The sequence below is a fragment of the Rattus norvegicus genome, chromosome 13 (genome assembly GCF_021556685.1).
Source record: "Rattus norvegicus strain SHRSP/BbbUtx chromosome 13, alternate assembly SHRSP_T2T, whole genome shotgun sequence".
NCBI lineage: Eukaryota > Metazoa > Chordata > Mammalia > Rodentia > Muridae > Rattus > Rattus norvegicus.
Genome location: NC_141546.1, coordinates 67,316,424 through 67,342,536, shown reverse-complemented (window position 1 = coordinate 67,342,536; position 26,113 = coordinate 67,316,424). Strand labels below are relative to the sequence as shown.

General features: G+C 45.9%; 1 protein-coding gene across 5 annotated transcripts in view; it reads left to right on the top strand.

Moving 5' to 3' along the window:
- The window catches only part of Rgl1 (ral guanine nucleotide dissociation stimulator like 1), a 278,552-nt gene that overhangs the window by 145,383 nt on the left and 107,056 nt on the right, over positions 1–26,113 (top strand). For 2 of the 5 annotated variants that reach the window (XM_087580166.1, NM_001105957.2), the window contains 1 exon segment: positions 15,995–16,105. The exons of 2 other annotated variants lie outside the window; for them this stretch is intronic. In XM_087580166.1, coding sequence (XP_087436292.1) covers positions 15,995–16,105 — 111 coding nt within the window. 5 annotated transcript variants of the gene reach the window in all.

Sequence of the window (26,113 nt, the reverse complement as noted above, 5' to 3'; positions counted from 1 at the left end):
AACACAGGCCGTTACCACGCCGCCTGGTTTATGAGGGACTGAGCTGGGTCTTCGTGTGTGCTAGGCGAGCTCTCTGTGCTCTGAGCTGCATCTCTAGCCCTGGCCAGGGCTTATTAACATGGCAGGAAACTCCTGCACGGTGTCTTCCAGGCACCTGCACGGAAGGGCGTGGCTCCCAGCCTGCTCTCTGGCTCTTGCTGTCCTTCTCGAGTGTAGGAGGGAGTTGCCTTTGTTCTCTTGACTTCCATGCCTTCATCCATGCTGGTTTTCTTGCCACGCAAACACTTGTCTTTTCATCTGCTAATGTTTGCTTCTTGTTCCAGGCATAGCTTTAGGCAAGTCTGACTGCTTGCCTGTGAATGAGTTTCGTCTTCTGGAAGCTAGGGGATCCATGCCACAGGACAGCATTTCTCATGTGACTGGCGGTCACTTGACTTGCTCTTTCTTCAGGCTCTAAGTTCGTTACTTTTTTCTTTCCTCACCCCTCTCATTCCACCTCTCCTTTCATTTCCTCTCTCCTTTTGACATATTTTTGGGCATATTGCTGTGATGCTCACACTGGTCTCAGACTCTCACCTCAGCCTGTGGAGTAGCTGAACCTGCTGATGTGCACGGCCACACCCAGATTTAACCTGTAAGACTGAGGGCTTGGCTTCCCATAGTGCATGCAGTTGCTAACGCTACACGAAGGAGCCCCGCCTGCGTGCCTATGTGAGAGAGCAAATGGGGTGGCCACACCAGGCAGTTATGTGCTTCACTGGGACAGTGGCGCTGGGAAGATGATAGAAAACCCTGGAGATTGCCATTGAGAACCTAGTTCTTGAGTTCTGGTAAGTACATTCCAATTCTCAGAGAGAACGAAGCACTAATGTAGTCCCTAAGGTGTGTAGCTCACAAATAATGGAAATAATATATACCAGCAAAGGTTTTACCACGTAAATGACCTAAGGAAAAAGTCTTTTGAAATTGCTATATTTGGAGTCAAAAGTCCTGGAATTTTGACCCTGGCCCAGCATTTATATTGTATGAGTTATTGATGTTTCTGTTTCTTGTGATATAAAATGGGGTGGTTAATACTTTCACTTTGAAAGGGAGAGATGATCAGGGGGTATATGCAGCAGGTGTTATAAACTACAAAGTAGCAGAGAGCTCAACATTATACCTGCAAGTAGGCATAAAAGTCAAGCCACTTAAGTTGTCAGGACTGAATGCTGGGTAGTTGTGACCTACCCAGGTGCTGCTGAATCTCACCCACACTATGCTAACACAGATATGGGCCATCTTCCCTGGGTACTAAGTGTGGCTCTCCGAATGCCCTTGGGATACATTGCACAGTACTGTGACTGCTACTAGTGGTCTTCTTGGTCCGTGTAGTCTATAATGACCCGCCCCCCTCTTTCTCTACTTGGAATACTCTCATCTTCTATCCTGTACAGCACCCTAAACTCCTCCCCAACACCCTAACCCTTTGCTGAGACTATACATCTGCTCCAAGATGCCTTAGTTGGCTGTGTTCCTCTTTCTTCTGAAGGCTCACAGGGGTCAGTACTTCTCAACTCTCTGTCATCTTACAGAAGAGATGCTAAGGGCTGGTCTTTCCCCCATTTGTTGATCAGGGATCGGCCTGACATTCAAGCATTTCCAGGGTGAGAACCAAGAGGCTTTTCCTTGAAGCCTGGGTTCTAGTTCCAGCTGTGTCCCGCCTGAGATGTGTGAGGAAGTGTTTGTAAATGAACACAGTATAGCACAAGTACTGTCACTTGTAATGTGGGGACAGGATGGCTCCATACAAGCCCACAGTTACCCTCCTAACTGCTTATAGTATACATTCCCACATTTGTCTCCGCTATCAGGCTGAGGTCTCCAGAGAAGCAGAACTAAGTATATAAGAGCTATACCAATTACAAGTATTGACTCATCCAATTATGGAAGCTGGGAAGTCACAGGATGCTCTCTGTCAAGGAGAGATCCAGGAGGGAGGGAGTGCAATTCTCTCTGAGGGCAGAGGCCTGAGAATCAGGGAGAACGAGGTTGTTGTATTAGTCAGGGTTCTCTAGAGTCACAGAGATATGGATAGAATGTATATAGTACGGGAATTTGTTGTGATGACTTACAGTCTGTAGTCCAACTCCCCAACCATGGGCAGCTGTGAACTGCAAGTCCAAGAATCTAGCAGTTGCTCAGTCCCACAAGGCTAGCCGTTTCACCTGGTCTTCTGTAGAAGTAGATTCCAACAGATGTGCTGGCAAGCAAATGCAAGCAGGTGAAGAAGAGCAAATCTTCCTTCTTCCAATGTCCTTAACTCGGCCTCCAGCAGAAGGTGTGCCTCGATTAAAGGTGTGTACCACCACGCCTGGATCTGAGACTTGTTTTGTCCCAGGTTGACCTTGAACTCAGAGATCTCCTTGCCTTAGTCTCCTGGGATTCATGGCCACTGTGCCTCAAGATCTCCATGCCAACATCCAGGTCAGAAACTTGTGTCTCTCAGCCTCAAGATCTGGATCACAGGTGAGCCTTCCAATTCTGGATTGTAGTTCATTCCAGATATAGTCAGGTTGACAGCCGGGAATAGACATCACAGTTGTAGATCCAATCTGAGCTCAGAGAAGATAGATGTGATGTCTCAGCTCAAGTGGTGAGACAGGGAAATCCCTCCTTTCTCTGTCCTGCTCAGACCCACAATGGTCTAGGTGATATCCACCCACAGAAGAGAGCTCGGACTCCCTTTTTGTCCCATGCATCTGCCTGGCGCCGTCCCTCTCTGCTTTTATAGTTTCTCACTGATTGTGTTTTACCAGGCAGATTTCACTTTAAAGATCACTTTCTCCGGAGAATTCTCTTTAAATGTTGTGTGATTGACCTGCGCCTGCCACCTGTACGTCTTCTCTCAGCTTCTGTCATGCACTAACGAAACTGCTCTGCTTGTCTGTCCCTCCTTCATCAGTGCTGTGAGGCAGGCATCACAGCTCTGTGATTGAGTTCATTCCGAGATGTCTAGCAAAGGGTTCAGTATAGAGTGGGCACTCAGTAAGACTTTATTTCAAGTACTAATTAGGCAAAGACCTTTAAAATCTAACTCTTGGTATCTAAGACTCTAATATCCCACTCTTGGGGATGTAGTGATCTACTCTTGCAAAGTGGTTCTCTTATCTCTCGATTCTGTTCTGTTTAATGGGTAGATTGGCTAGAGTACAGATCTGGCTGTCTTGACAAGTTTAACAACTAAAAACTACCTTTCTTTCCCAGAGATAGGCATCCACTGGTGGCGTGGCCGTCGTTCTGTGGGGAGAGTCACAACAGGCCTTTCCTGTCTGCTGCTCCCTGTGGAATGGTTTCTTTGACCTTCCCTAGAAAGTCTAATTATGTCCTGGCATTCTTGAACCCTGCACCCAAAGTCAATCATTCCTTTGGCTGCTTGGGGACTGATTCTAATCTCTTTGGGTCCTTTGGGGTTGTTTCTCTTTGGTGTGGATGTTTGGAGCCAAGCTGAAGAGTGCACTAGTCTGTGCCCAATCTCCACTTTATCCTGAGCTTCCTCCCATAAGAAGACCAGAAACTTTGTTTGGATCAGGCATGGGTGCCAAGATTGCCAACTGCTTCTTGGTATAAAGTCATGGGCTAAAGCCAGGACCATGCCCAAGGCCCATGCCACAGCAGCCCAGCAGGTGGGCAGCCTGGCAAGAGAGAGGTGAGAAATTCCTTTGGACAAAGCTAAATGCTCATGTCACTTAGGGGGTAGCTGGTTGCCATCCTTTTTTCTCTTACCCCCTCCTCCTCTTCATCTTCCTCCTTCGTCTTCCTCCTCCTCTGTGTCTACATTACTGAGGATTGAACCCACAGCCTTCCGTATACAGGGTGAGCATTCTTTCATACTGAGCCCAAGTCCTGCCCCTCACCCCCCAAACTTTTTATTTTGAGCCAGGGCCTCACTAAATTGCCCTAGCTGGCCTTACAGTCATCTGTAACATATGTAGGCCCGAATCCTCCTGACTCAACCTCCTACTGAGCTATATTGCCGGCCTGTACCTCCAGGCCTGGCTGAGGACCATCATTTCTTTACAGGGTGTTTTTATTGGTTGTATGCTGAGAGAAATCATTACATTTTATGTCTGTGCTTTGAGATGAAAACCCAGTCTCTTCTATCAATTCTCCCCTCCCCTAACACACACAGGCACACAGATAGATAGGCAGACAGACAGATACCCACCACCTCTCCACCTAGAGAAGGAATTCAAAGGGAGAACCAGCTAATTGGGAAGGAGCTGTAGCAACTGGAGGAGCAGTGGCTCTTCTGTCACCTGGAAGCCGAGTGAGCCAAGGTAACCCCTCCTCCACCCAAGCAGGGCAGTTCCCATCCTGTAGGAACACACGACCTAGTTTTTTTGTCAACATGACACAAGATGGGGTCTTTGGGAGGACATACCCTTAATTAAGAAAATGTCTGTAGGTAACTGTGTGGGCTATATTTTCTTCCATAGAGATCTGGGAGGGCTCAGCCCACTGTGAGCAGCGTCACCCCTGGGTGCGTAGTCCTGGGTTGTGTAAGAAAGGCACCTGAGCTAAGCAGTGCTCCTCCCTGGCCTCCTCAGCTCTGGCCTCCCCAGCTTCCCCAGCTTCCCCAGGCGGACAATAGACTGTAAGCTATAAGTTAAATTAAACCCTTTCCTCCCCAAATTGGGTTTGGGGCCTGGTGTTTATCATAGCAACATAAAAGCTAACTGTTATAAAGGCTCACCTCAAGCTTTAAAAGAAGCAGGATCAGTGTTAGCCACTGTGAACCGATCCCATCAATTTAATAGGCAAAAAGATACATATCAAGGCCCAAAGATCTAACATTTTCAATGTCTGAAACATTTTCTGTTTGTTTTTTCCTTTGTTTTAAGAAAGTGGGGATTATCTTATGGATACACAACCGGCTTTCTAACCCACTTCTCTCTGAGTTTCTGCTTCTCCGTGTGAGAAGCTAGCACACTTGTGGCATTTTGGTTAACTTTTGTTAAGGTTTCTTTCCCATTATGTAGGCTTTTCTTTCTTTCCACCTTCTCAGACGCTGTTCTGGAAGCCAGGAACTTTCCATTCTTGGTTTCATCCAGAAGACAAATATTTCTGGGAAAACACAGTGTTTAAGCCATTCAGCAATTCTGCAGTTATGTAACTGACCACACTAAGACTTTGAATTAACTTTGGTTACATTTTATTGAAGAGTGTCATAAAATAACTGCGATAATTTTTTTAAAACATTTGCAGGTTTTTAAAATAGAGCTCACTTAAAACTCCCCACAGCATCTGACAACAGTGGCTGAGGGCAAAGCTTGTTTGAAATATTGACAAGTCCACTGAGTGTCTTCCAACTCTGACTTCAGTTTGAGAATTCGTAAGTGAGTGCTCTTCCCATCACTACCTCCCACAGCTCTGGCTTCCTCCTAGTCTTGCTTTCTTCTTGGGTCCTTCTGTTTGTTTGTTTTGTCCTGTTTTTCTTGTGAGACACGTACTGTCAGACGGTTGCGTGCTCCACTGCCGACCTCCCTGCCCCCACTGGTCATATGGTTCCTGTGAACTTCCCAGCGTATGGACTGACACATCGTTAGTTTTCCCTCCCTTCGGTCACTCCTCTGTCACTATCTCTAAGTTTCTTCCTCCTAAGAACTGAGCCAATGTTTTATTTTTTTTTTCCTCCCCAAACAGAAGCCCTTCTTATTTTATCTTTTTTACATGTCCCCACATTCTCAGAGCTCTGGTCCTAAACCTTTTCATTTCCTTTGTTTATTTGCTTTCTCTCTCATTTTCTTGTAGCATGCCACCTGTCATCAGCTGCAGAATGTATTCCTCCCACACCCCCAGATTCATGTCTTCCTCTCTGAGCCCTCTTCTTTTCCCTCTCCGTGAAACTGCCAATTTAGAAGGGCGTTTTTCCACCACCTTCTCTTGGTCCTTTCTCCCCTCACAAGATAATTTAGATAATTTACAGACACATATTAGAATCATCTGGTCGATGTGGTATTTTATCATTTCAAACTATCTTTAAAAGTTATTATTTATTTTTATACAATATATTTGGATCATATTTTTCCTCTCCCAGATCCCTCCTATATTCTTGCCCAGCCAACTTTATGTTCGTTCTCTCTCTCTCTCTCTCTCTCTCCACACACACACACACACACACACACACACACACAAGAAAAACAAAACAAAAAACCAACAAAAGCAAAAGAAAATCAAAACAGACAAGAAGACTTAAAGACAGACAAGCACACTGACCTGGAGTTCCATTGGTCCATGCTGACACTGTTGGAGAATCGGACTTCTTCCCCCAGCAGTTCTCAATGCAAACTGTTTTCCTGGACCACATGGTTCAAATCTCACCTCTTTCTGTCTCCTTTGAACCATGTGGTCCTCTCTGCCCCATTTGTTTCTTCCAAACCATGCTTCTCTTTGTCTTCCAAAGTGTATGTGACAGCAGCCTTTGTAAGAAAAGCTGCCTTACCAGAAGAGTTTAAAGAACACTTTTAGTTATTCTTTGACGGTTTCATACTTGTACATGGTGCATCTTATATGATATCCATCCCGCCTCTCCCTTCCCATTTCCCTCCCCGAAGACTTGAATACACATGTGTGCCTATGTGCGTTTTAAGCTTAGGTATCATGGAGGCCATTGGTTGCTGGATCTGGAGTCACTGCTGCCCACTGATTCTAGGAACTAAGCTTGGGTCCTCTGTAAACACAGTGTGTGCTGTTAATTGCTGAATGTCTCCCTGTCCTGACAGGCTTTTCAAGAATCAAGAATCAGGCCTGCCTGGCAGAGTGTCATCCCCTCGGTGTCCCCTTGCTCAGCTGGCTCTGATTTGTTTGTTTACTTGCTGGCCCCTGGCATTCGAAGTCATTTTCACCCAGTTCCTCTACTTACTTTTAAGTTAGTGACAATATATACTATTACTTGTCCAACCATATTTACTAGTCATTTATTGAATTTATAACGTGGTCTCCCTCATCTACCTGCCAAATCATCTCTCTCTCTCTCTCTCTCTCTCTCATTTTTTGGCATCTGCAATGCTAATAACCATAGCAGGTCTCTGTACAGCATTGTGAGGGGCAAGCACAGAGTAGAGAGAGCAAACCTGGCAGGTGCCATTGAAATGAAAACTTAAGAGTTCTTTAGAAAGTCAGTTGTGTTTGATGGTGCTCTGTTGGGGCAAACATATGAAGGAGGGAATGTTTTGCTGAAGCAGACACGTGAAAGGGTGTTCTGCTAACACAAGCACATGAAAGGACATGTGATGAAGGATTCTTTGCTAACAGCACACGTGTATTAGTCCGCCTTACACTGCATAGCTGAGCTACGTTAGTCAGGACTCCACAGAGAAGCACACCAGAAACCTTCTAGTAGCGTGCTGCAGTCTCTTGCTGCTTCCTCGGACTCTGGCTGATTGGCAGCTGAGACAGCTGCACCTGCTGACATGTATGTGCTGAGGACACGTGATGTCTGGAGGGTATAAATAGGACTCTACAGACAGTGGTGGAGACTGAGCCAGGCTTGCTTATAGATTTAGCTGTACAATGCTTGCGGGTCTCGAGTCTTTGTTGATCTTTGATTTGCTGAAAGAGACACAGCTGAGAACTTCTCCTGGCCCCTCCTGCTGACTCGAGTTTGCTGTCCTCCCTCTACTGAACTGGACTGCTGGTGCATCTGTGACGTGTTCACGAGTGGATAGAGCTGCCGCTAGTCATCTGTGAACTGAACTGCCGATTTCCACAGGCCACAGGCCACTGCTGCTCCAAAGAACATTTCTAAACTGGTCCACTTTCCCTGTATCTTTTCTTTTCCACTACCCTCTGGTGGGTGGTGGGCTAAAAGAGAGGTTAAAACGTTTAAAAACCATCTAAGCCTTAAAAAGATTAAAGTTACATACCATCTATGTAACTTTCATAGATGTTCATAGCCTTTATAGCCTTTGCAGTTTTGTAGAAGAATCTTACATCTGTCGGTACAAATATTCAGCTGTGGTTGACTTATGAGGAAAGAGGGATGTGGTGCTGTGGCCGCACATGGGTGATATGGGTATTTAACCAGAGCAAGAAGAGGGTGGGATGTCCCACATATGGGAAATGCCATCCTGCCCTCTGGCAGGAGGGCTTGGACTTGTCTATGACTTTGTCAAAAACGTGGAGTTTGATAGCACGGTGGGGTGAGGGGAAGGAGGGTAGGGACTCACAGGGGCTAGCCACAGCTAGGCTCCGTGGAGTACCGGAAGCATTTAGGCTTTTATCCTTGGCAATAGGGAACCACTAGAGGGGGTAAAGGACAGGGGGAGATGGTAATGCCATTTGGAAAGATCACTCTGTCTAGGGAGAGAATGGATTGGCAGGAACATTGAGCTCAGCATTTTCCTGGGGTTGTAGCAACTCAGTGAATGCTGCTCACTGATTGGACAGTATGTGAGACTTAAGGCTCTCGCCGTGATCTTTGTATCATGCCATTCTGTCTTTAAGCTATAGAATCTTGAGCTACTTATAAGAGGAGCCTGACTTTAACATCATTACTTTCCTACACTCTTTGCAATTCTTTATCCTAACACATGCAGCCCCTACTGCTGATAGCATTGGGTAGTAACCGTGGTGTTGGCTACTGTGCTGAAAGCTTGACTTCTTGACTTCTTGATTAATTCCTACTTCAGGCTGACGACAGAAGTGTTTATATTCCTCTCTTCTTAGCAGGACTAAATGGGTTGGAATGAAGGTCTTGCATCAGAGTGAAGTGATCAAGCTAGACCTCAGCTCTAGATGTCTCTGACTGAAGAGCCATGGCTTTGACACTTCAGCCTTCTTTATTTAAGGCTCACTGCTATTTCAGTACCATGCTTATGACAAAAGGAGGGTCCTTTAGCTTTGGTGACAAGGGAGATGATTGTCCCTGGCTAATTGTCCAGTAATGCTCCAGACTCTTGGTCAGAGCTCTTCATGTGCAGCTTGGGTCACCCACTCACCTTGACCTCTGACTGATCACTATGTGTCACCCAGAACCTGGCAACATGTCACAGCCAATTGTTGTGTTTTGATCTTTTTCATCTCTGTGGACACATGGCTGGCTGTGTCCTTTTTTTCTTTTATAGAGATCTATAATTAGATGAGGCATTAATGTACATTAGCCCCAGGTACAAATAGTATTCCATAAACCATCTTCCTCTGTAAGTGAGCATCACCAACAATAAGAGTGACCACCAACAAATGATTAAAATATTAGTTGAAAAATATTTTCTGTTATGGCCGTAGGAGCCCTTTGTCTCAGGCCTGGCAGTGGTTGAATGGCATTTGCTTGTATTTCTTCCATCTTTACTTTCCATCCCTCAGGGCAACCTTTTCTTTAGTTGCAATACGACTGTCTAAAAGGCTCATAATTTGCTTACATGAATAGAATAATCTAATGGCAGAACATTGAGAATTTTAATCGATGCCTTGTAGTGTCTCTGCGATAATTAATAAGGTCAGTTTGGGCTCAGAAAATGACAGCAACTGTCTGTTGTTTAAGAAGGGTTTAAAGGAGCATTCATCTTTAACCAAGCATGACTGGCTCCTTATCCTTTGCAAAGCAAGGTTGAAAGTTCAAGCAAAAAGTAGGCGAATGGAGCACCCCCAGGGTTTTTGTTGTTTTTTTGATTTCAGAATTGGTGATTGAACCCAGGGCCTTGTACATGCTAAACACACACTTTATCAATGAGTTGCACCCCCAGGCCAACCCCAGTTTTCACAGCTGGAAACAACCCTAACAGAAAGCCCAGCTGACACTGGGAAGCTGAGCGTGGGAAGCCAATCGCTAAGCAGCATAGCCCACAAGCCTGAAGACTCGGGAGAAGCATTCATGGGCTGTTCATGGGATGGAGTAGCTTCAGCCACACTTAGATATTGCTGGAGCTAAAAGTTAAGAAGTATCTGATTTATTTGCTTATATCTTCCTTCCAAGTTATTGTTAAGGACTAGAGGTAGCTGAAAGTATAGTTGTTAATAAAATTATTGCAAATTCCTCTTACCAGTTTCATTTAAAATCTATTAGCAGTGACTAGGAAAGGCTGCTCTCTAGGTAATAGTTGTGAGTGGGTGGAAGACAGTTGCTACCCAACCACAGTAAGGGATCGTAGACCACTCTCTTCCTCTTCTTCCCACAGTTATTGCTATTACTCCTATAGCTGCTTTCCTCTAAACTTTTGACTGGACATAGGACATTGTAGTCCAGTCTTGAGTTTGGGGATGACAGAGCTAAGGTCTCATTAGTTCTAGCCATCTTATTTTGGCTTCGTCATCTTCAAGACAAGGTTTTTAAGTGACTTCATTAAGATATGAGTGACGTGGCATGCTTTTATATTTAATATTTGTGATTTGATAAACGTGGAGATCAGTACACAGTCATGAAACCATCATTACCATCAAGGCCAGGGACACATGCATCTTCTCCCATGTTTCTTCCTGCTCCGTTATTCCTGTCGCTGTCATTAACATAGTGTCTACTCTCAGGCAGCAGTAGCTGTCAGTCCTGTGCTAAATTATCTCCTATAACTGAAACCTCATATTCTTACTCCCACACCCACCAGGCATCACCCCTCTCTTCTGCTTCTATGTGTGTTTGAGTGACTCCACGGATGTGAGATCTCAGGTTGTCTTTCTGAGCTTGACTTATTTCCCTTAGCAGAGCATCTTCCATAGATCCCCTCCCGTAGAGTCTCTTTAAAAGGACTTGTGTCTTTTTGAAAGCTGGAGAGTACTCCATCGCATCAGTTTTCTTTTGTGTGTTCATCCATTGATTGACATCCTGGTTGTATCTGTAGTATGGCCATGGTGAACAATGTTGTAATAAACATGGAAAGTTTCTTAGAGATCTGGAAAGACATTCTTTCATGCATGCTGCAATTGGCATTACTGATTTTTATGAATTTTTAACTGCTTGAGAAACATCTATATTTTCTTTCATAGTGGGTACTGCTTACCTTCCCAGCAACAGTATACCAGGGGCCCCTTTTTTCTGCATCCTCCTTAACGCCTGAACCTCAACACCTCCTTTCCCACCTCCCTTCCATCTTCCCTTTAAGAATCCATTTCTAGTTAGTGTACAAAACGGTATAGCATTTTCACGATACTTCTCACTGCCCTCCCCTTCTGCTTCTCCTCTCTTCTTCTCTTCCTTCTCTCCTGTGGTGAATGATACAAGATATGTTTTCATATACTAGTGGGCGTTTTATACATTTTTTCTAAAATGTTTACTCAGGCCTACTGGCCATTTTAATTAGATTGTAGCTATCCTTTTGCTATTGAGTTATAAGACCCTCTTGTCTATTATAGACATTAATTCTTGATTGGTCAGATGTTGTGCAAGTTTTTTCTCCTATTCTGTAGGTTGCCTTTTCAGCCTGGCTGGATTCCTCTACTGGGCAGAAGCTGTTTGGTTTGATGTAGTCCCTCTTGCCATCTTTTATTCAGAGCCTCTGTTGGTTGGTATTTTGGGTTAGCATGGACTTCAAACATATGAAGTCTTGAAGGTTACAAATAGGTATTTATTTATTTATTTATTTATCTATTTCAACAGAAGATCAATTAAAATTAATGAGCAAATACATTAAAGTAACAGAACACAGAACAAAATTCAAACATTAGTTGTGAATCCCCAGCACTGGGACAAAAAGGACTGGTTAGGTGGCTCAGTGGGTACAGCGTTTGCTAAGTTTGGAGCCTCAGAAGCCACACAAAAGCTGCATGTGGCAGTGTGGACCTGTAACCCCAGGGTTGGTGAGTGGAGACAACACGATCCTGGGAGCTCATTGGCCAACCAGTCTGCCAAAACTAAGCTTCAGTGAAAGACCCTTTCCCAAAGAGTAAGTTGGAAAAGCAGTTAAGGAAAGGCACCCAGATGTCAACCTCTGGCCTTCCCATGTGCCAGCTCAGGTGAGCATGCCTTTCCCCTCACTGTGTACACTCACACACATGTCATACCACAGCCTAAAATTAAAATTAGGAAAGCCATACCAAGTCATAATAGCACCAAACACAATAAGATTCTTAGAAGCAAACTTATCAGAAAAGGACAGTCAGACACCAAAGCTTCAGAGCTGGTTTTTTGGTGGCCTGTTAAGAGTCTAGGTGAGGTGTTCACTGGGTAAGTCAATTCACACTGACTGATAAGTGGGTTACAGGTTTATGCTCCTCACACTAACTAGTACTTTAATCCAAAAGCCCTGGTAAAAAGGTAATATTGATGGCATTGCCTATAAGTGAAATATATTTTTTTAGCCACATAGGAGCAGTTTTACTTTTTCTCTTCCTGGGTTAAAAGTGCTAAAGAAAAGAGGTTCACTTCACGGTTTGAGTGTTCCTCTCCTCGACTACAAGCTCCTCTGGGGTCCTGGCACACTAAAGGGACAGCACACACACATCACCGCTGTACTTCCGTGTCAGGTCTACAGGTCCTCATCAGTCCCAGAGTCCCCGAGCAGACTCCAGCCCCTCAGCACCCCTTCTCGGTCCCTCTGCTTCAGTGCAGAGCATCCGTGTTTGTGGCCTAGCGCTCGTTATAAGTGAGATAGCCTAAAATAGACGTTGAGAGCCCTCATTGATTTCAACATTTGATACTTCTCAATCACATAAATTTAGGCATAAATTCAGCTATTTGGTTTTTATCTTTTTCTTTCCTTCATAAAAGGATTGTTACAAAATCACACCTTCTCAGGAATAAACACAATAATCATTCTTGGTAAGCTGTCTGGAACTTTAATATAATTTGGAAGACATCATTTCAGATTTCTCCACATTGCAGACATGACACAGCCTCTCATGGAGTCTGGGCCTGTAGTGCTTAGTGTAGTGTAGTGGGGTGTGATGTGGTGCAGTGTAGTGTAGGGTAGTGTAGTGCTTCCCTGAGGGGAAGGGCGATAGGGAGGGAATGGAACCTTCTGGACAACTCTCCATGCACTAAGTGATCTGCACATTGCTTTATTTAACACTTTCTGAAATTCTGTGACGTTTGTCCCATTTTGTAGCCAAGGAAGCAAATCCTAGGGAAGCAGTGTCTGTGCTGATTCCCACTGTTAAGTCTGGGTTTGACCTGGATTCTGTTGTCATTCCCAGGGACCCAGTCAAGACACTGCTGAAGGATGAGAGGAAGGGGAGAGCTACAACCTGAGAGAGGCTTGTGAGGGTCAAGCCACCTTCTCCAGGAATTTCTGGAGTTGCTTATCTGTGAAGTTTTTCAATAATCTTAAAACTTACAGCACAGATTAGGTTAGAGTGGTGTCGAAATTAACCGAAGCTCTGCTTGCCTGTCCTGGTTGCCTCTTGCTGTCTTCAGAATCACCAAGAAGTCCTCTAGGTGTGACCTGGGGCCCTGAGTTGGCTAAGAAGCCTGAGGTAGGGCCTCCACATATTTTCCCACTAGCTCCTGGGACACTCTGTTCTGAGTACTGAACATGGCAGAAGGAATGTGTGTATATGTCTGTGTGTATTTAATATTTATTGTAAAAGATTATTTTTCTCCCCACACAGTCCTGACCCCCTGAAGCCTGGGGCTTTATGAGGAGCGAGTGACGGACTTGAAGACATTCTGCAGTGTGCAGGGACCCTTTGCTTGCTTGGTGTGCCCTTGCTGTCATTTCTAATGTTCTTTTGGAGACATCAGAGCATTTGATTGGCTGACTTCTCAGCTCATTTGATTGGCTGACTTCTCAGCTCATTTGATTGGCTGACTTCTCTCATGATATATATTCATTACTGACCAAGGCTCAGTGCTATGCCTTAGCACAGCAGTCAGGAGGAGGGCTTTTTCAGACGGAGCGGGAGTGACACCTGTAAAACACACAAGGTTTTCCTAGTTGGCGTGGGGTTCTGGCAGATGCAGCTCTGGCTGCATTACTATGTGTTATCGCTTGCCGTTGATTTATTGGAACTAGATCTTTTAAAAAGTAATGTATTATCCCACACAGACCATTGTGTTAAGATAAAATTGTTACCAGCACTGTCCTTTGAAAGGCTTTCTTCCCTGCAGTACTTATCCCTCTGTGTCCCCACAGTGCTCAACACCCCACCCCCCCTCGCTACCCACAGAGGCTCCAGAAACCCCCAGGACCACTTTCAGCCTCTGCCACACACTGTCAGATTCAGCAAAACCCTCCGCTCTCACCACAGTAGTCAGTAAGGCTGTAACTAACTGAGCCTTATCAGAACCGGAGGTGGAGCTGATGCATGCCTGTAATTTTAGCACTCAAGAGACAGAGGCAGGAGGATTGCCTCAAAAGTTCCAAGTGTTCAAGGCTAGCCAGGGCCACCTTTAAAAAAAAAAAAAGCAGTAAGGAAGCCACAAATAAGAATGGGCAGTAGGAACAAGTCCAGGCAGTTGCAGGTGCCAGGCAGGGTAGAGCCCCTGGGCATGGTTTTAGATACCCAGATAGCTTGTGACTTTATCCTAAGAACATCTCTGAAACCGAGGGGACTCTGATTTAATTGCTCTAAATTCCAAATAGCAAGCAGATCACACAAGAGTCCCTCACCCTGATTTCCCCCAGTTTCCTTTAGTGAAGCAGGGGAGGCTGCGCACACAAGTCCCATGGCACACATGGTTCTATTTTGGCACCTGGTGGCCACCAGGAAACCCTGTTGAAGCGGTCTACTTGAAAGCATCGTTTCCCCACCACTCCGAAGCTGGAGCAACGATTGCTTGCTCCCTTGATCCGCGGGGCTTCCGAAAGGGAGAGTGCGCTCGCAAGCACAAACAGGAAAGCCTGACATCACGGAGCGGCGGGGAGGAGTCTGCTGCCGCGGGCTCCCGGGCTGCCTGCTCGCTGGCCGGCGCTCCTTTGTGGCCGAGTCGCGCGCGGCGGCGGTGGTGGGCAGCAGGACGCGTGGGAAGCGTGGGGACCCGAAGCCGGGCCAGAGAGACGCCCGGGCCGCCTCGGAGCAGGGCGCACCATGCAGCGTCCGTGTGCCGGAGAGAAAACTGAGAATGAAATTACTTTGGCAAGCTAAAATGGTAACGCGAGCTCCCCGCCTTCCCCGGACGCTTCTCTGCTGGGGGAATCTTCCCATCTCCCGCTTTCTCGGGCCGAGTTGTACTGTCTAACTGATCGGAGCCGCCCGAACCCCGCGCTCTGAGAGGAGCTTTCTCGCTCTGCTTTGTATCCTTCCCCTCTCTGTGCCTCTTCTCCCTAGAATCCACGTCTGTGTTCTCAGGCATTGCCTGCGGGGTGTCTGGGACAGGCAGATGCGTGTCAGGAGAGCAGAACTTGGAAAGGACAGAACTCAGTCTGGGGGAGCGGCGCCGCGCTCTGCCTCCCAGCAGCAGCCCTTTAACACAGATCCGAGGTTTAGCTGGCAACATGGCCATCCAGGGGGTCGCTGTGTAAATTTCAGTGGAAACTACGTGAAGATGTGTTGCTTTCCCTGCACTTGCCAGAGGGTTTTTTTTTTTTTTTTCTTTTTGGAAATAAAAACTTTCCATACCTCACGTAACTTTTTTTTGGGGGGTTCCAAAACAGTAAGAGGAGAAAAAGAAGTGCATCTTCACTTCCCAAAGAGGGTTCTTGGCATTAAAACACTTGTTTGAGGGAGTTTAAAATCGACATTGCTCAAATGTTTGTGTACCTAAGAGAAGTATAAACTTTTGTTTTTGCAAATGAGTTATTTTTCCTTTCACTTAAAGGGACAGAGTTGATCAGGACTAAACCACAGTTTCCTTATGAAGGGAAAAAGAACTTGAAAAAACGATTTAAGATATGTGGCTAGTCTAGGAAAAATAACTGAACAGAGAAGTCGAAGGATCCTGATACCGCAGGAAAAGGCTGCTAGCCAAGAAAATCTCAGCCTTGCCTATTGCAGTGTGTCTTGTGCTGCTGTTAGGAGTATTTATTCCGAACAGCCGTTGTCAGCAGGGAAGCAGCTGGGATAGATTGTGGTTAGCCAAGGGGGAAGAAAACAACTACACACTCCGCGACCCTCTTTTTCTTTCTCTTTATCCCATCCCTGGCAGAGCTCGATTCAGGACTGGGGTGAAGAGGTAGAGGAAGGAGCTGTTTACCATGTCACCCTCAAAAGAGTCCAGATTCAACAGGCGGCCAATAAAGGAGCAAGATGGCTAGGGGTGAGTAGAGCTTCTGAGATCTTGAACTTTGGAATTTCAGTGTCTGCTCTTCTGTGAATATCATTATTATTTAGCCAAGGCAACCTCCCCCTTTCCCCCCTTTTCTCCTCCTTGGTCCTAAAAAGGAAACTGCTGATGGCCAAGTGTTTGCACTAGGGGAACAGGTCTGTTTTAGTACTTGGTGTTTCCCAAAGCATCTTCCTTAAGTTTGTCAATAATTCAGAACCTTCCGGAAACATCTTGAGGTATTTGGCAAACAGACTGGGGGTGTTGTGGCAGAAGAGGACAGGCACACAGAGAACTGGCCAGAGTGCACTACTAGCGTCTACAAGTGTCATAAACCACTGTGCCCAGAAGACACCCTTTTCTCTCCCTGCTCCTTATGTGGTGATGTCACAGCCCGGCCCCCACTCCCAGGAGTTTAGAGTGCACAACCAACAGAGGCCATTCAGACCCACTGCCTTTGAGGGGCGGCAGGTTTTCCCATTGTGACCTTTCTGTAGAATGGGATGAGGCTGGTGCTTACTTAGACTTGGGACTCTGCCTATAGAGTGTGGGGTGGGGGACAGACACTTGGAAAAATCTGCTTTCCATAAACTATTGGGAAGGGTCATGTGAGTTCTTAATTCCACCAGTGAATCTCAACACATCCCAAATGAAGGGACCGTGCAGGCAGAAAGCCTGGCAATGGGGTCAGGGACGTGGGAGAACAGAGGAATTCTTCTGTTGGAGATTTAGAGAGCGGTGGGTGTCTGAAGAGAGGCAGGCTGGGGTAGGTGCTTACTGGGCTTCATTACGGCCACACTAGGTCTTGTGGGTGATGGTCTTCAAAGCAATGGGGAGTGTGCACTTGCACCACACCTTACTGACCTCAGTTTCAGAACACACAGGTTGGAGCAGTGTTCCCAGGTAGAGTGTGGCGTGCGCCTAGAAGGCGCGGAGGCAAGATGACTTGTGAGACTCAGAGTTGAAGGCGGGAAGCCAGGAAGCCAGGACCCCTATCTTCCTCTGCCATGGCTGCTGACACAAGATCTCCCCCACACCCCACACTGACCTTCTCAACCTGCCTTAGGTCAGGATTTCCCTGCTATATGCTTGGGTCAGGATACTGTTGACCGGAATAGTAAGTTGCTAGTGACCTTGAAGATGTGGGCTACAAAGTTAGGAATTTTCTCAGTGAAAACTAGAGGTCTTTACTTACCAAACAGGTGCCTTACTCAATATGATGCTAACAGTAGCTGTTTAGAGTGCCGACAAACCACTGTGTTACTGCTGGCGGCTTTATGTATATATACATTATTTAAATGGGATGTTGGTATGGTTCTGACCCATGTGACTATTTGTAAATGATTCATAAGCTCTAAACCAGTTGTCTTCAAATAGACTTTGCATTTTCTGGTGCTGGGTAGCCCCGACTGTCCTGGAACTAGCTCTGTAGATCAGGCTGGCTTCGAACTTAGAGATTCGCCTCCCTCTGCCTTCCGAGTGCTGCAGTTAAAGGTATGCAACACTGTGCTGGGCTGTTTTACTCTTTCTAATGATGCAAAATGTTGCATGGGTGGCAGTGTTAGTATTTAGCCAGATATGGTAACAATGAATGTAACATGAGCAATAGAGGGGACCCCAACCCAAACAAACTGTCCTTCGTTTAGAGGGTGACAGTTGCTTAGTGATTCTTATCAGCTGCTCTGCTCGCTGACTCCACTTCCCGTCTTATCCTGCCTCTCCCATAGCCTTATAGAGTTCAGAGGGCTTGGCTCTGAGTTAAACTGTAGATCGGAAACCTTGAGAAGAGGATCGTGGAAGCTTGTTTTTGGTTCATGGAGGAATCCTGCCCTCCTCGCATTTGAAGAGGTGACTCACAGACACCATACTGCTCATAGACGTCAGTTCTTAGAACTCTCTGCCTGGAATGCCACTTGATTTCTTGTCTTAGGTTAGGTGCCCTCTGAAGAAGCTCTGGATTTTTGTTTTTTTGAAAATCGCAGCTTAATTTAATATGACTCAACCAATTGAGCCATAACAATTATGAAATCTTCCTCTTTGGTACCCAGTTGGCTTCCTCATGTTTGTCTCCCTACATTCCAGTAACCTATTCAGAATTCTTCAAAGTGAACAATTTTAGAGTTAATGGGGTTGAGGTAAGGCAAGGAAGACGCTTCGTGCACACTGTCATCTGACAACAACTTTATGGGGAAGGCGGTATTACGATGCTGTCTTTCATCTTTCCTTTGTGTACAAGGAGAGTGGTGCCCAGAGGGAGCTGCTTGCTTGCCCGTAGGGTCATACAGTTAAGAACAGCAGAGGCTGGAGCTGCTCGCTTGCCTGTAGGGTTAAGAACAGCAGAGGCTGGATTTGTGCACAGGTGCACATTTGCTGTCAAGAATGGCCTGCAGCTCTAGGGCTGTTTCCTTAGCATTGGTGCACATGGGGCATGCTTCCCCTTAGAGCATTCTTGGTGCAGGCTTTGAAAAACGTAGCCTTCTGGTCTCCCGTATGCTTTGAATGATAACCTGAGCCATAAGTTATAAGATGTGTTATGATGATGTATATCAATTGATAAGCTTGACATTTGGGGTGTATAAAGTATGAAAGATGTATATGAGGTCCTTTAGCATGCGCGTGTAGGCGTGGTCTTGATACTGTGTCTGGAGTGCTCTTCAAAAAAGCTTAACACCTGTAAGCCCGGCACTCAGGAACATCAGGAATTCAAGGTCATCCTCTGCTACATTAGTGATTTTTAAGGCCAGCCCGGGCTACACAAGATCCCATGTAAACAACAACAATAAGACTCCCTAAACCAAGCCAACTTTCAAAAGATGGAGTATAATTTTTCTATTTTTCTAGTGCTAAAATCTCAGGATAATTAATATTCAGTTCTAGGAAGTATAGCTAAATGATTACATATTTGGGGTCAGGAAGATGGCTTAGCTGTTAAAAGCACTTGTCGCTCCTGTCTCAGAACCCACATGGCGGCTTACTACCACCTGTAATTCTAGTTCTAGGAGGATCCATGCCTTCCTCTGATCTCCATGGGCACCAGGCACACATGTAATTCACATACCTTCATGCAGGGGAAACACCCATACACATAAAACAAACACATCTAAAAAAGGGTAAAAAATAATCACACATCCTTGTATGAAGACCATAGAACAAAACACATAGTCACAGTATTTTATTTTGATTCTTAAGTTTGCTTAGTTTGTGATCATTCTAGGAATACATTGTGTCAGTGGTCCTAAAAGTAGATACTGGGGATGATCTAGGCCTGGTTTACTTACACATGCAGTGGTCGTCTGGCCCACTGGCAATGTGGCCAATGAATATTGACAATGGCATTACAGTTTTGACCTACCCTTTCTTTACAATAATTCCTGCATTGGCCAGTTTTATTGACTTAAAGCTCTCACAGGAAAGTGGCTCCAGCCATGACATTAAAAATGAATTTCATCTGACTACTTTCTTAGTTTGTAATATTTTGGAAGGCAAATGGTCACCTCGTGTTATTTGTCTTTGATGCCAACACTGTGGCATACATGCACAGTGACAGGGACAAAGGAATCGAGAAATATCAGGGAAAGCACATGTTAAACAAAGGCCTAAAAGGGACAGAAAAAACAAGTCAGTTTTGGAGTCTTCAAAGCAAGACAGATTGATGGTCCAGAAAACCGTATCACACTTAGGATAAGCTTGGATTTTTAGTAATGGGTTCACTTTGTGTTGACTTTGGGGAGTGGACTGGGCCAGTGGATAACCTCACTGCTATACTGCAATCATGTGACCCTGTGGTAGGGCCCTGCTGCCTCTCTTCCAGTCTCTGGGGCTTGTCACACTCTTGCACACTTCAGCTCTTGATGAGTTTTGGTTAGGATGAGTTGGAGTTTTGATAGCTAGGAGCCTGGCAGAAAACAGGTGGATGGAAGAAACGGGCTATAGAAATAAAGGACAAGGAAAGCACTTTGGGAGTGCCTTGGTGAACGAACGTTGGCAATATCCGCATTGAGTCGTTTCTATTCTTGTTTACACTGGTTGCATGTTCGCATGGACTACCTATGTGTACATTGTCTTATGTGGGGAAGTCGTTAAATTGTCAGCTACCTCTCTTCTGGACTCTTCTTTGGCACCCCCACGCCCCCAGGGCAGAGGCGCTCTGCCTCTTTGTGTTCCTGAGCATTCTGGGTGTCTTGTTACGGGTTTCTCTTATGCTGTTGTAATTGTCTGTTTATATTCCCCTCTAGATAATATCTTGTAACTACAACCAATAAAATATTTGCTGAGTGGATGAATCAGGCTTCATCCTTTTGAGGGGACTCATACTATCTTGACAAATATGAATGTATGGTTGTTTCTCATTTAAAGCCAAATCACCATGAAGATGTCAGCCTATAAGGAGAAGCAGAGGGGTGTAGGAGCGAGAAAAATCGATTAGGTAATGATTCTGGCTGTCTCAACATTCTTTCTGGAACAGAGCAGGGCACACACAAAGATAGCGATTATTCTTTAGAACAAAAATAAAACTTCCCAGTGCCTTTTAAAACCACGAGCTCTGATTGTGCTTGTCTACTTGTGGACCATTGAAGGAAGAGGGCAAGACAGGAGTTAAAAAGTCCTGGCAAGTGTTACGGTTCTGTGTGGTTGGAGAGAGCAGGAGTGGGATTTTAGAGCTGAAAGGAGATAAGCCCCAGAGGAGCCTCTGGTTTACCGTTGGTCATCCTTGTTTTCATCTAGGAAAACAGACCTTGGGGTGAGCTATTCGTGTCTGTTGGAATGCTTAAGTTAGGCTTTACAAAGTAAAGACCAAAATTCAGCAAGCATTTGAAAACTGAGAAACTGGTATTTTTCATTTTGACTTTGGGAACATATTTCTCAAATAATTAGTCCAAAATATGGTAGCTCGTGCCAACCAAGAGAACACAGGCCACACATTAGAGCTGTCTGAGTTATGGGTATCTCATCATTGCTTTCAAAATCCCTCAGGCTCTGAGCAAACAATAATAGCTAATTAAGAATATCCATTTCAGTTCGTCAACCCAGAGAACTTAGCTTTAAAAACTGCACGTCTAGGGACTGGAGAGATGGTTTAGTGGTTAAGAACACTGGCTACTCTTTCAGATGATCTGGGTTCGATTCCCAGTGCTACATGGTACATCACAAACCTTTGTAACTCCAGCCCCAGAGGATCCATCACCCTCTTCTGGGTCTCTTTGGGTACTGTATGCACGGGGTAGATATACATGTAGGCAAAACATATGTACATAAAAATAATAAATAAAATGTTGACAAATACTAAAAAAATACATGTCCACCTCCAGAAAATAAGAACAGCACAAACCTTAGAGGCATATTAACTCTTTATACTTAAAATATACATATTCTTCCTATCACAGACCCATTTTTTTCTTTCTTCTCCAACAGCATAAGGTAAAAACCCCCTGGAATTTCAAATTGGGAAAGTAAAGAAGAGAGATAAGTGGTGTGCCTCTCCACGTTAGCTCACTGTTGGAATCTGTCAGTGCACTGGCCTGTTTGTTTCTGTCTCATTTATCCCCAGCGTACATTTCCTTTCAAACTTCCCCTTTCTAAGTTATCAGACTTTCTCGTAACTGTCACATACATGCTACATTAGAATACTTGAAAAGTTAAGTGAACCATCGCGACCACGCTATGTGTCTTGGCAGAAAAGGCCGATTTCTATAAACAGAGCAAGGCAAGGATTGGAAATGAGGGATCATGAAAGTTGCCTCATTCTCTAAGATGCAGCCAGCAGTCTGTCTCTGGCCGGCCAGTGGGTGTGGCCAGCTCCACAGAGTTGATTTGGGGTTCTCTGCAGTTTCTGGGTCATTTGTGGGTAAACACAGCCCTTGTGAGATCTCTTGCTGGTCTTTATGTCGCCTGTTTCTGTCATGTGTGTGTGAGCGTGTAATCGTGCCTACGATAGCATCTATCACTTCCCAGACAGCATGCTAAATATGGGGGTTCAGAGTTCAGTGAGCAGTGTTCTAAAAGGGTTACAAGTGAGAGAGACAGACATCAAGTCAGTTCCAGGGTGTTGTGGATGGGACACCCGCTGGGGACTGTGAATGGGGCAGGGGTGGAGGGCTGCCCAGGCAAGCTGCACTGAAGATTGGGCTTTTCTGTGGAGGTCTGTGGCTCGGGAGGAATTTAAAGCCAGTCTTAGGACTCTGACACATTTCAGTCACAGAGCACATTGTGTAAGGAGGCAGGGAGGCCAGGAATGGGATTTCTGCACGAGGAGGCTTAGCCTAGGGATGATGAGGCTAGAAGTTGGTGGGTGAGTGACAAGAGACAGGGCCAGAGAACAACCTGGCATTGTGAGCTGTAGCTCTCAGCTGTGGGGTCAGTAAGCTGTGGGATTGGAGATGTGCTATTACAGGGGCAGACCGTGCAGGGTTCTGAGGGCTGTGTGGCCAGATTTTCACTTTAGAGTTCTGACAGACTTTGAGGGAGGATGTGTTGGCAAGAAGCCAGACTGGAGCCAGGGGAACCCCAGAGGAAGGTTGCAGAGTCGTGTGGTGAAGAAGGGTCTGACAACCTGCAGAGAGACTGTGATGGCAGAGCAGAGAGCACTGGGAAGGAAGGTGTGTGTGTGTGTGAGTGTGTGTGTGTGTGTGTGTAGTGTATGTGTGTGTGTGTGAGTGTATGTGTGAGAGTGTGTGTGTATGTGTGTGTGAGTGTGTGTGTATGTGTGTGTGTGAGTGTGTGTATGTGTGTGTGAGTATGTGTGAGTGTGTGTGTGTGTGAGTGTGTGTATGTGTGTGAGTGTGTGTGTGAGTGTGTGTGAGTGTGTGTGTGTGTGTGTGTGTGACTGAGGTCCTTTGGGCAGACAAAGGTCTTGGGCACCTGGCTTTCCATGCACTGCCAGACCAAAGCTGGCCTGCTCTTCTGGGGACAGTGTCACTCTCGTCTCCTTGGGTCACATGCACTGATACAACTCACTAGCAACGCCTCCTTTGCCGAGAGGAGAAACTGCGCAGCTCGGTGTGTTTGCTGTCACAACCGGAGACCTGATATCAATGTGGGCTCACCAGGAATGAGGCAGGAAGCTCTGTGTAGCTCCCAGACTCTAGGGGACTCTGGTGGGCTCTTCTGGTTTCCCCTGCAGAGGAAACACATGGAATCTGAAGACCGTGGAGGGAGAATAAATACAGTGAGCGTGTGGTGTGCTGTGATCACAGAGCTGTGTTTTTAGATAACAGCATTTAACCTAGTGATCATGTTGTTAGGGACACGGAACATTTACAGTTAGGTGTTCTGGTCTTTAGCTCTGTCCCTACTCAGTTTCTAGCCTTCCCTGACTTATCCGCTCTGGCCGATGGCATTCCTGCTTTTGCAGGCTCAGTGAGATTGCTAGCTGTCGGTCTCAGTCCCCGTGTTAAGTATTCCTCACGTTTTATCTTGCGGGATGTCGAGTATCTATACTGCTATGCTAGAGCCTCTTCTGGATAATTGATCAAAGCTTGACCTTGGCACCCTTTCCTCAGCTGGGTGGTTATTGGGATCACCTGACTAACTTTAATCTGAAAGCCACCTTTAGTTTCAGAAAACAGAGTACAAGTGGAGGAAGCATGGAGGGAATAAAGATAGAACGAGCCCACAGCACTCAGTAGGCAGCTGCTTAGCTGCCTGTTGCAGGAAGCTGTCTGTGCGTAGAGAAAAGTTTGCTCTTCCGCGCTCCTTCTGCTCCACCGTAGAATTACTGCCTCCACACTGCTGTGGCCCTGTGCTGTGCTCTGATGATGTGAGGCTCTGGCCAGCTTCGTTCTCCTCACCCATCCTCTCCTCCATACTGTATGTATGATTCCTCAGGGTACCAGTGATGGTAGTTCCGGAAGAGATCGCATGTCAATGGCTCTAGATAATTTTTTTAAAACTCTCATGAAAACAACAAACAAATACCCCATTGCCCCAGGTCTTCTAACCTTTTATTGCTCAGTCCGTTTATGGGAATTAGACAGGTAATCTTTTTTTTCTTTTTTTCGGAGCTGAGGATCGAACCCAGGGCCTTGCGCTTGCTAGGCAAGCGCTCTACCACTGAGCTAAATCCCCAACTCCCCCCCCCCCCCCCCCCCCCCGCCACACACACACAGGTAATCTTATCCTGTGTTCGTAACCCCAGGCATTTTCTGGATGTTTGCTTCTTTTCTGTGTGTATTCAACAATGCCATGATTCTCTTCCTTTGTGTGTGTGTATGCTGTTTTGTTTCCTGCCGATTGAATATCTTTTGTATAAGCAAGGCAAGGCCTCATCCTTCATTTCATAATCCTAAGGACAATTTGAAGGCCCAGACCATGTGTCTTTTCTCCTAACAATGGCTGCTGCTTGTTGGGTCATCAACTAAGTCTCTGCTACCCTCTTACCAGTGACACCTCTCATGGCAGGCCGTGGTGCGCCTGCCACTTCTCTTGCTGCTGATGGTGGGGCTGGGGTCTGAAGACACTTTTTATCTACAAAACTAAACACAAAAACATTTCACAGATATAGGTAAAAATAACTGAAGCTGTATTAGAGGTTGGTTAAAACTACAGTGCTCTATGGTCATTCTTTCCCCACTTGGAATTGCAACACTTGATGTTGTTTGTTGAGATAACTGATGTCCTAAATGGGAAATCCCAGGAAATCGGAAGCATCGGCTTAGTTTGTACAGCATAGGGAAAAGTCTGGTCGCCTCTGTCCAAAGGTTGACTTCTAAAGACAGACACAATAAACAAGTTCTTTTTTAGAATGACTTGAGCAAGCATTAGCAGGGGAGCTCAGGGCTATCAAGGCCTGGCTGGGGAATTAGCACAATGGCCTTTGAACTCTGCTGGGTTGTCCTAGGAGCTGGCCCCTCCTGGCTGCTCTTCCTTTTCAGGGCTATTTCCTGCAGGGGCCTGGGGTAGCAGCCTGCTTGGTGGAGTCAGACAGATTTGCTTTGAAAAGTCACCCCTGCCCTGTGTGTGCTCTGCTGGCTAGAGCTAAGCTGTGTGTCCCCTCAGCTGGGTTCCTCTGCTGTGAGGTGGAGACCACTCCAGTGCCTTTCTAATCGCATTGCCACGAGGTATACATGACTCATGTAAGTAAGGTGCTTGGCACAGGGCACAGGCTCTGGTGGGTGCTCACTTAGATGAGCCTCTTGTCAGCTCCCCACTGCAGAGCCTTCTTTGGAGCCCAGCCATGGAGCGTCAAAGGGATTCGTGACTGCTACATGTGCCTCCTGAAGCTCGGGGCTGTGAGCAACCCCTGGGTGCCTTGGAAACTATAAAACACGTCCCCAGCTTTGTCCTCTCATTTCGCACACCATAGGAGAAGGCCCAACTATGACAGGGATTAGTAAAATTTGCTTATTAAAATAGTACGGTGTTCACTTTCTCAAAGCTCTCAGAGTCTGCTGCACCTGTTTAAAAGGATTTATTTTGTTCATTGTTTTGTAAGTTTTACTCTGTCGTGGGAGAGATGGGGCAGAGGAACAGTTTGTAGCATTTTAGACACACAGAGAAGTGACCAGAGAGGTATGGAGTATAAGATACAGCCCCAACGATGCATTGCCAAGGACCTATTTCTTCAGTCAGGTTCTATCCTCCACAGTGTCGCCAGCTCCCAACAGCCAGTTAGGGTCTTAAATCCAGCAGTAGATTCAGCCCAGACTGTCCAAGCTCTCCTGCTGTAAGGCCCCTGGGAAGGGCTTCGCAGGCACACCCCAAACAGTCGGGGAGATCCTCAAGTTTAACCTCAGTCAGGGAGATCCTCAAGATTAGCCCTCTGCTGTGTTTTTCTGTTTGGCCATCTGCACAGTGAAAGACAAAATTACTCCTTAGGATCCAACATTTTGCATTTCAGTTTCCTGCAGTTTTTCAGTTACTTTGTTGGTGATATGTTTATATTTACTTTTTGTTTCTAAACTGGGGCTGGAGTGATCAGGAGTATTTGCTGCTCTTGCAGAGGACTGGCGTCCCTAGCACTCAGGTAGGGCGGCTCACAACCACTTGTATCTCTGATTCTGGGAG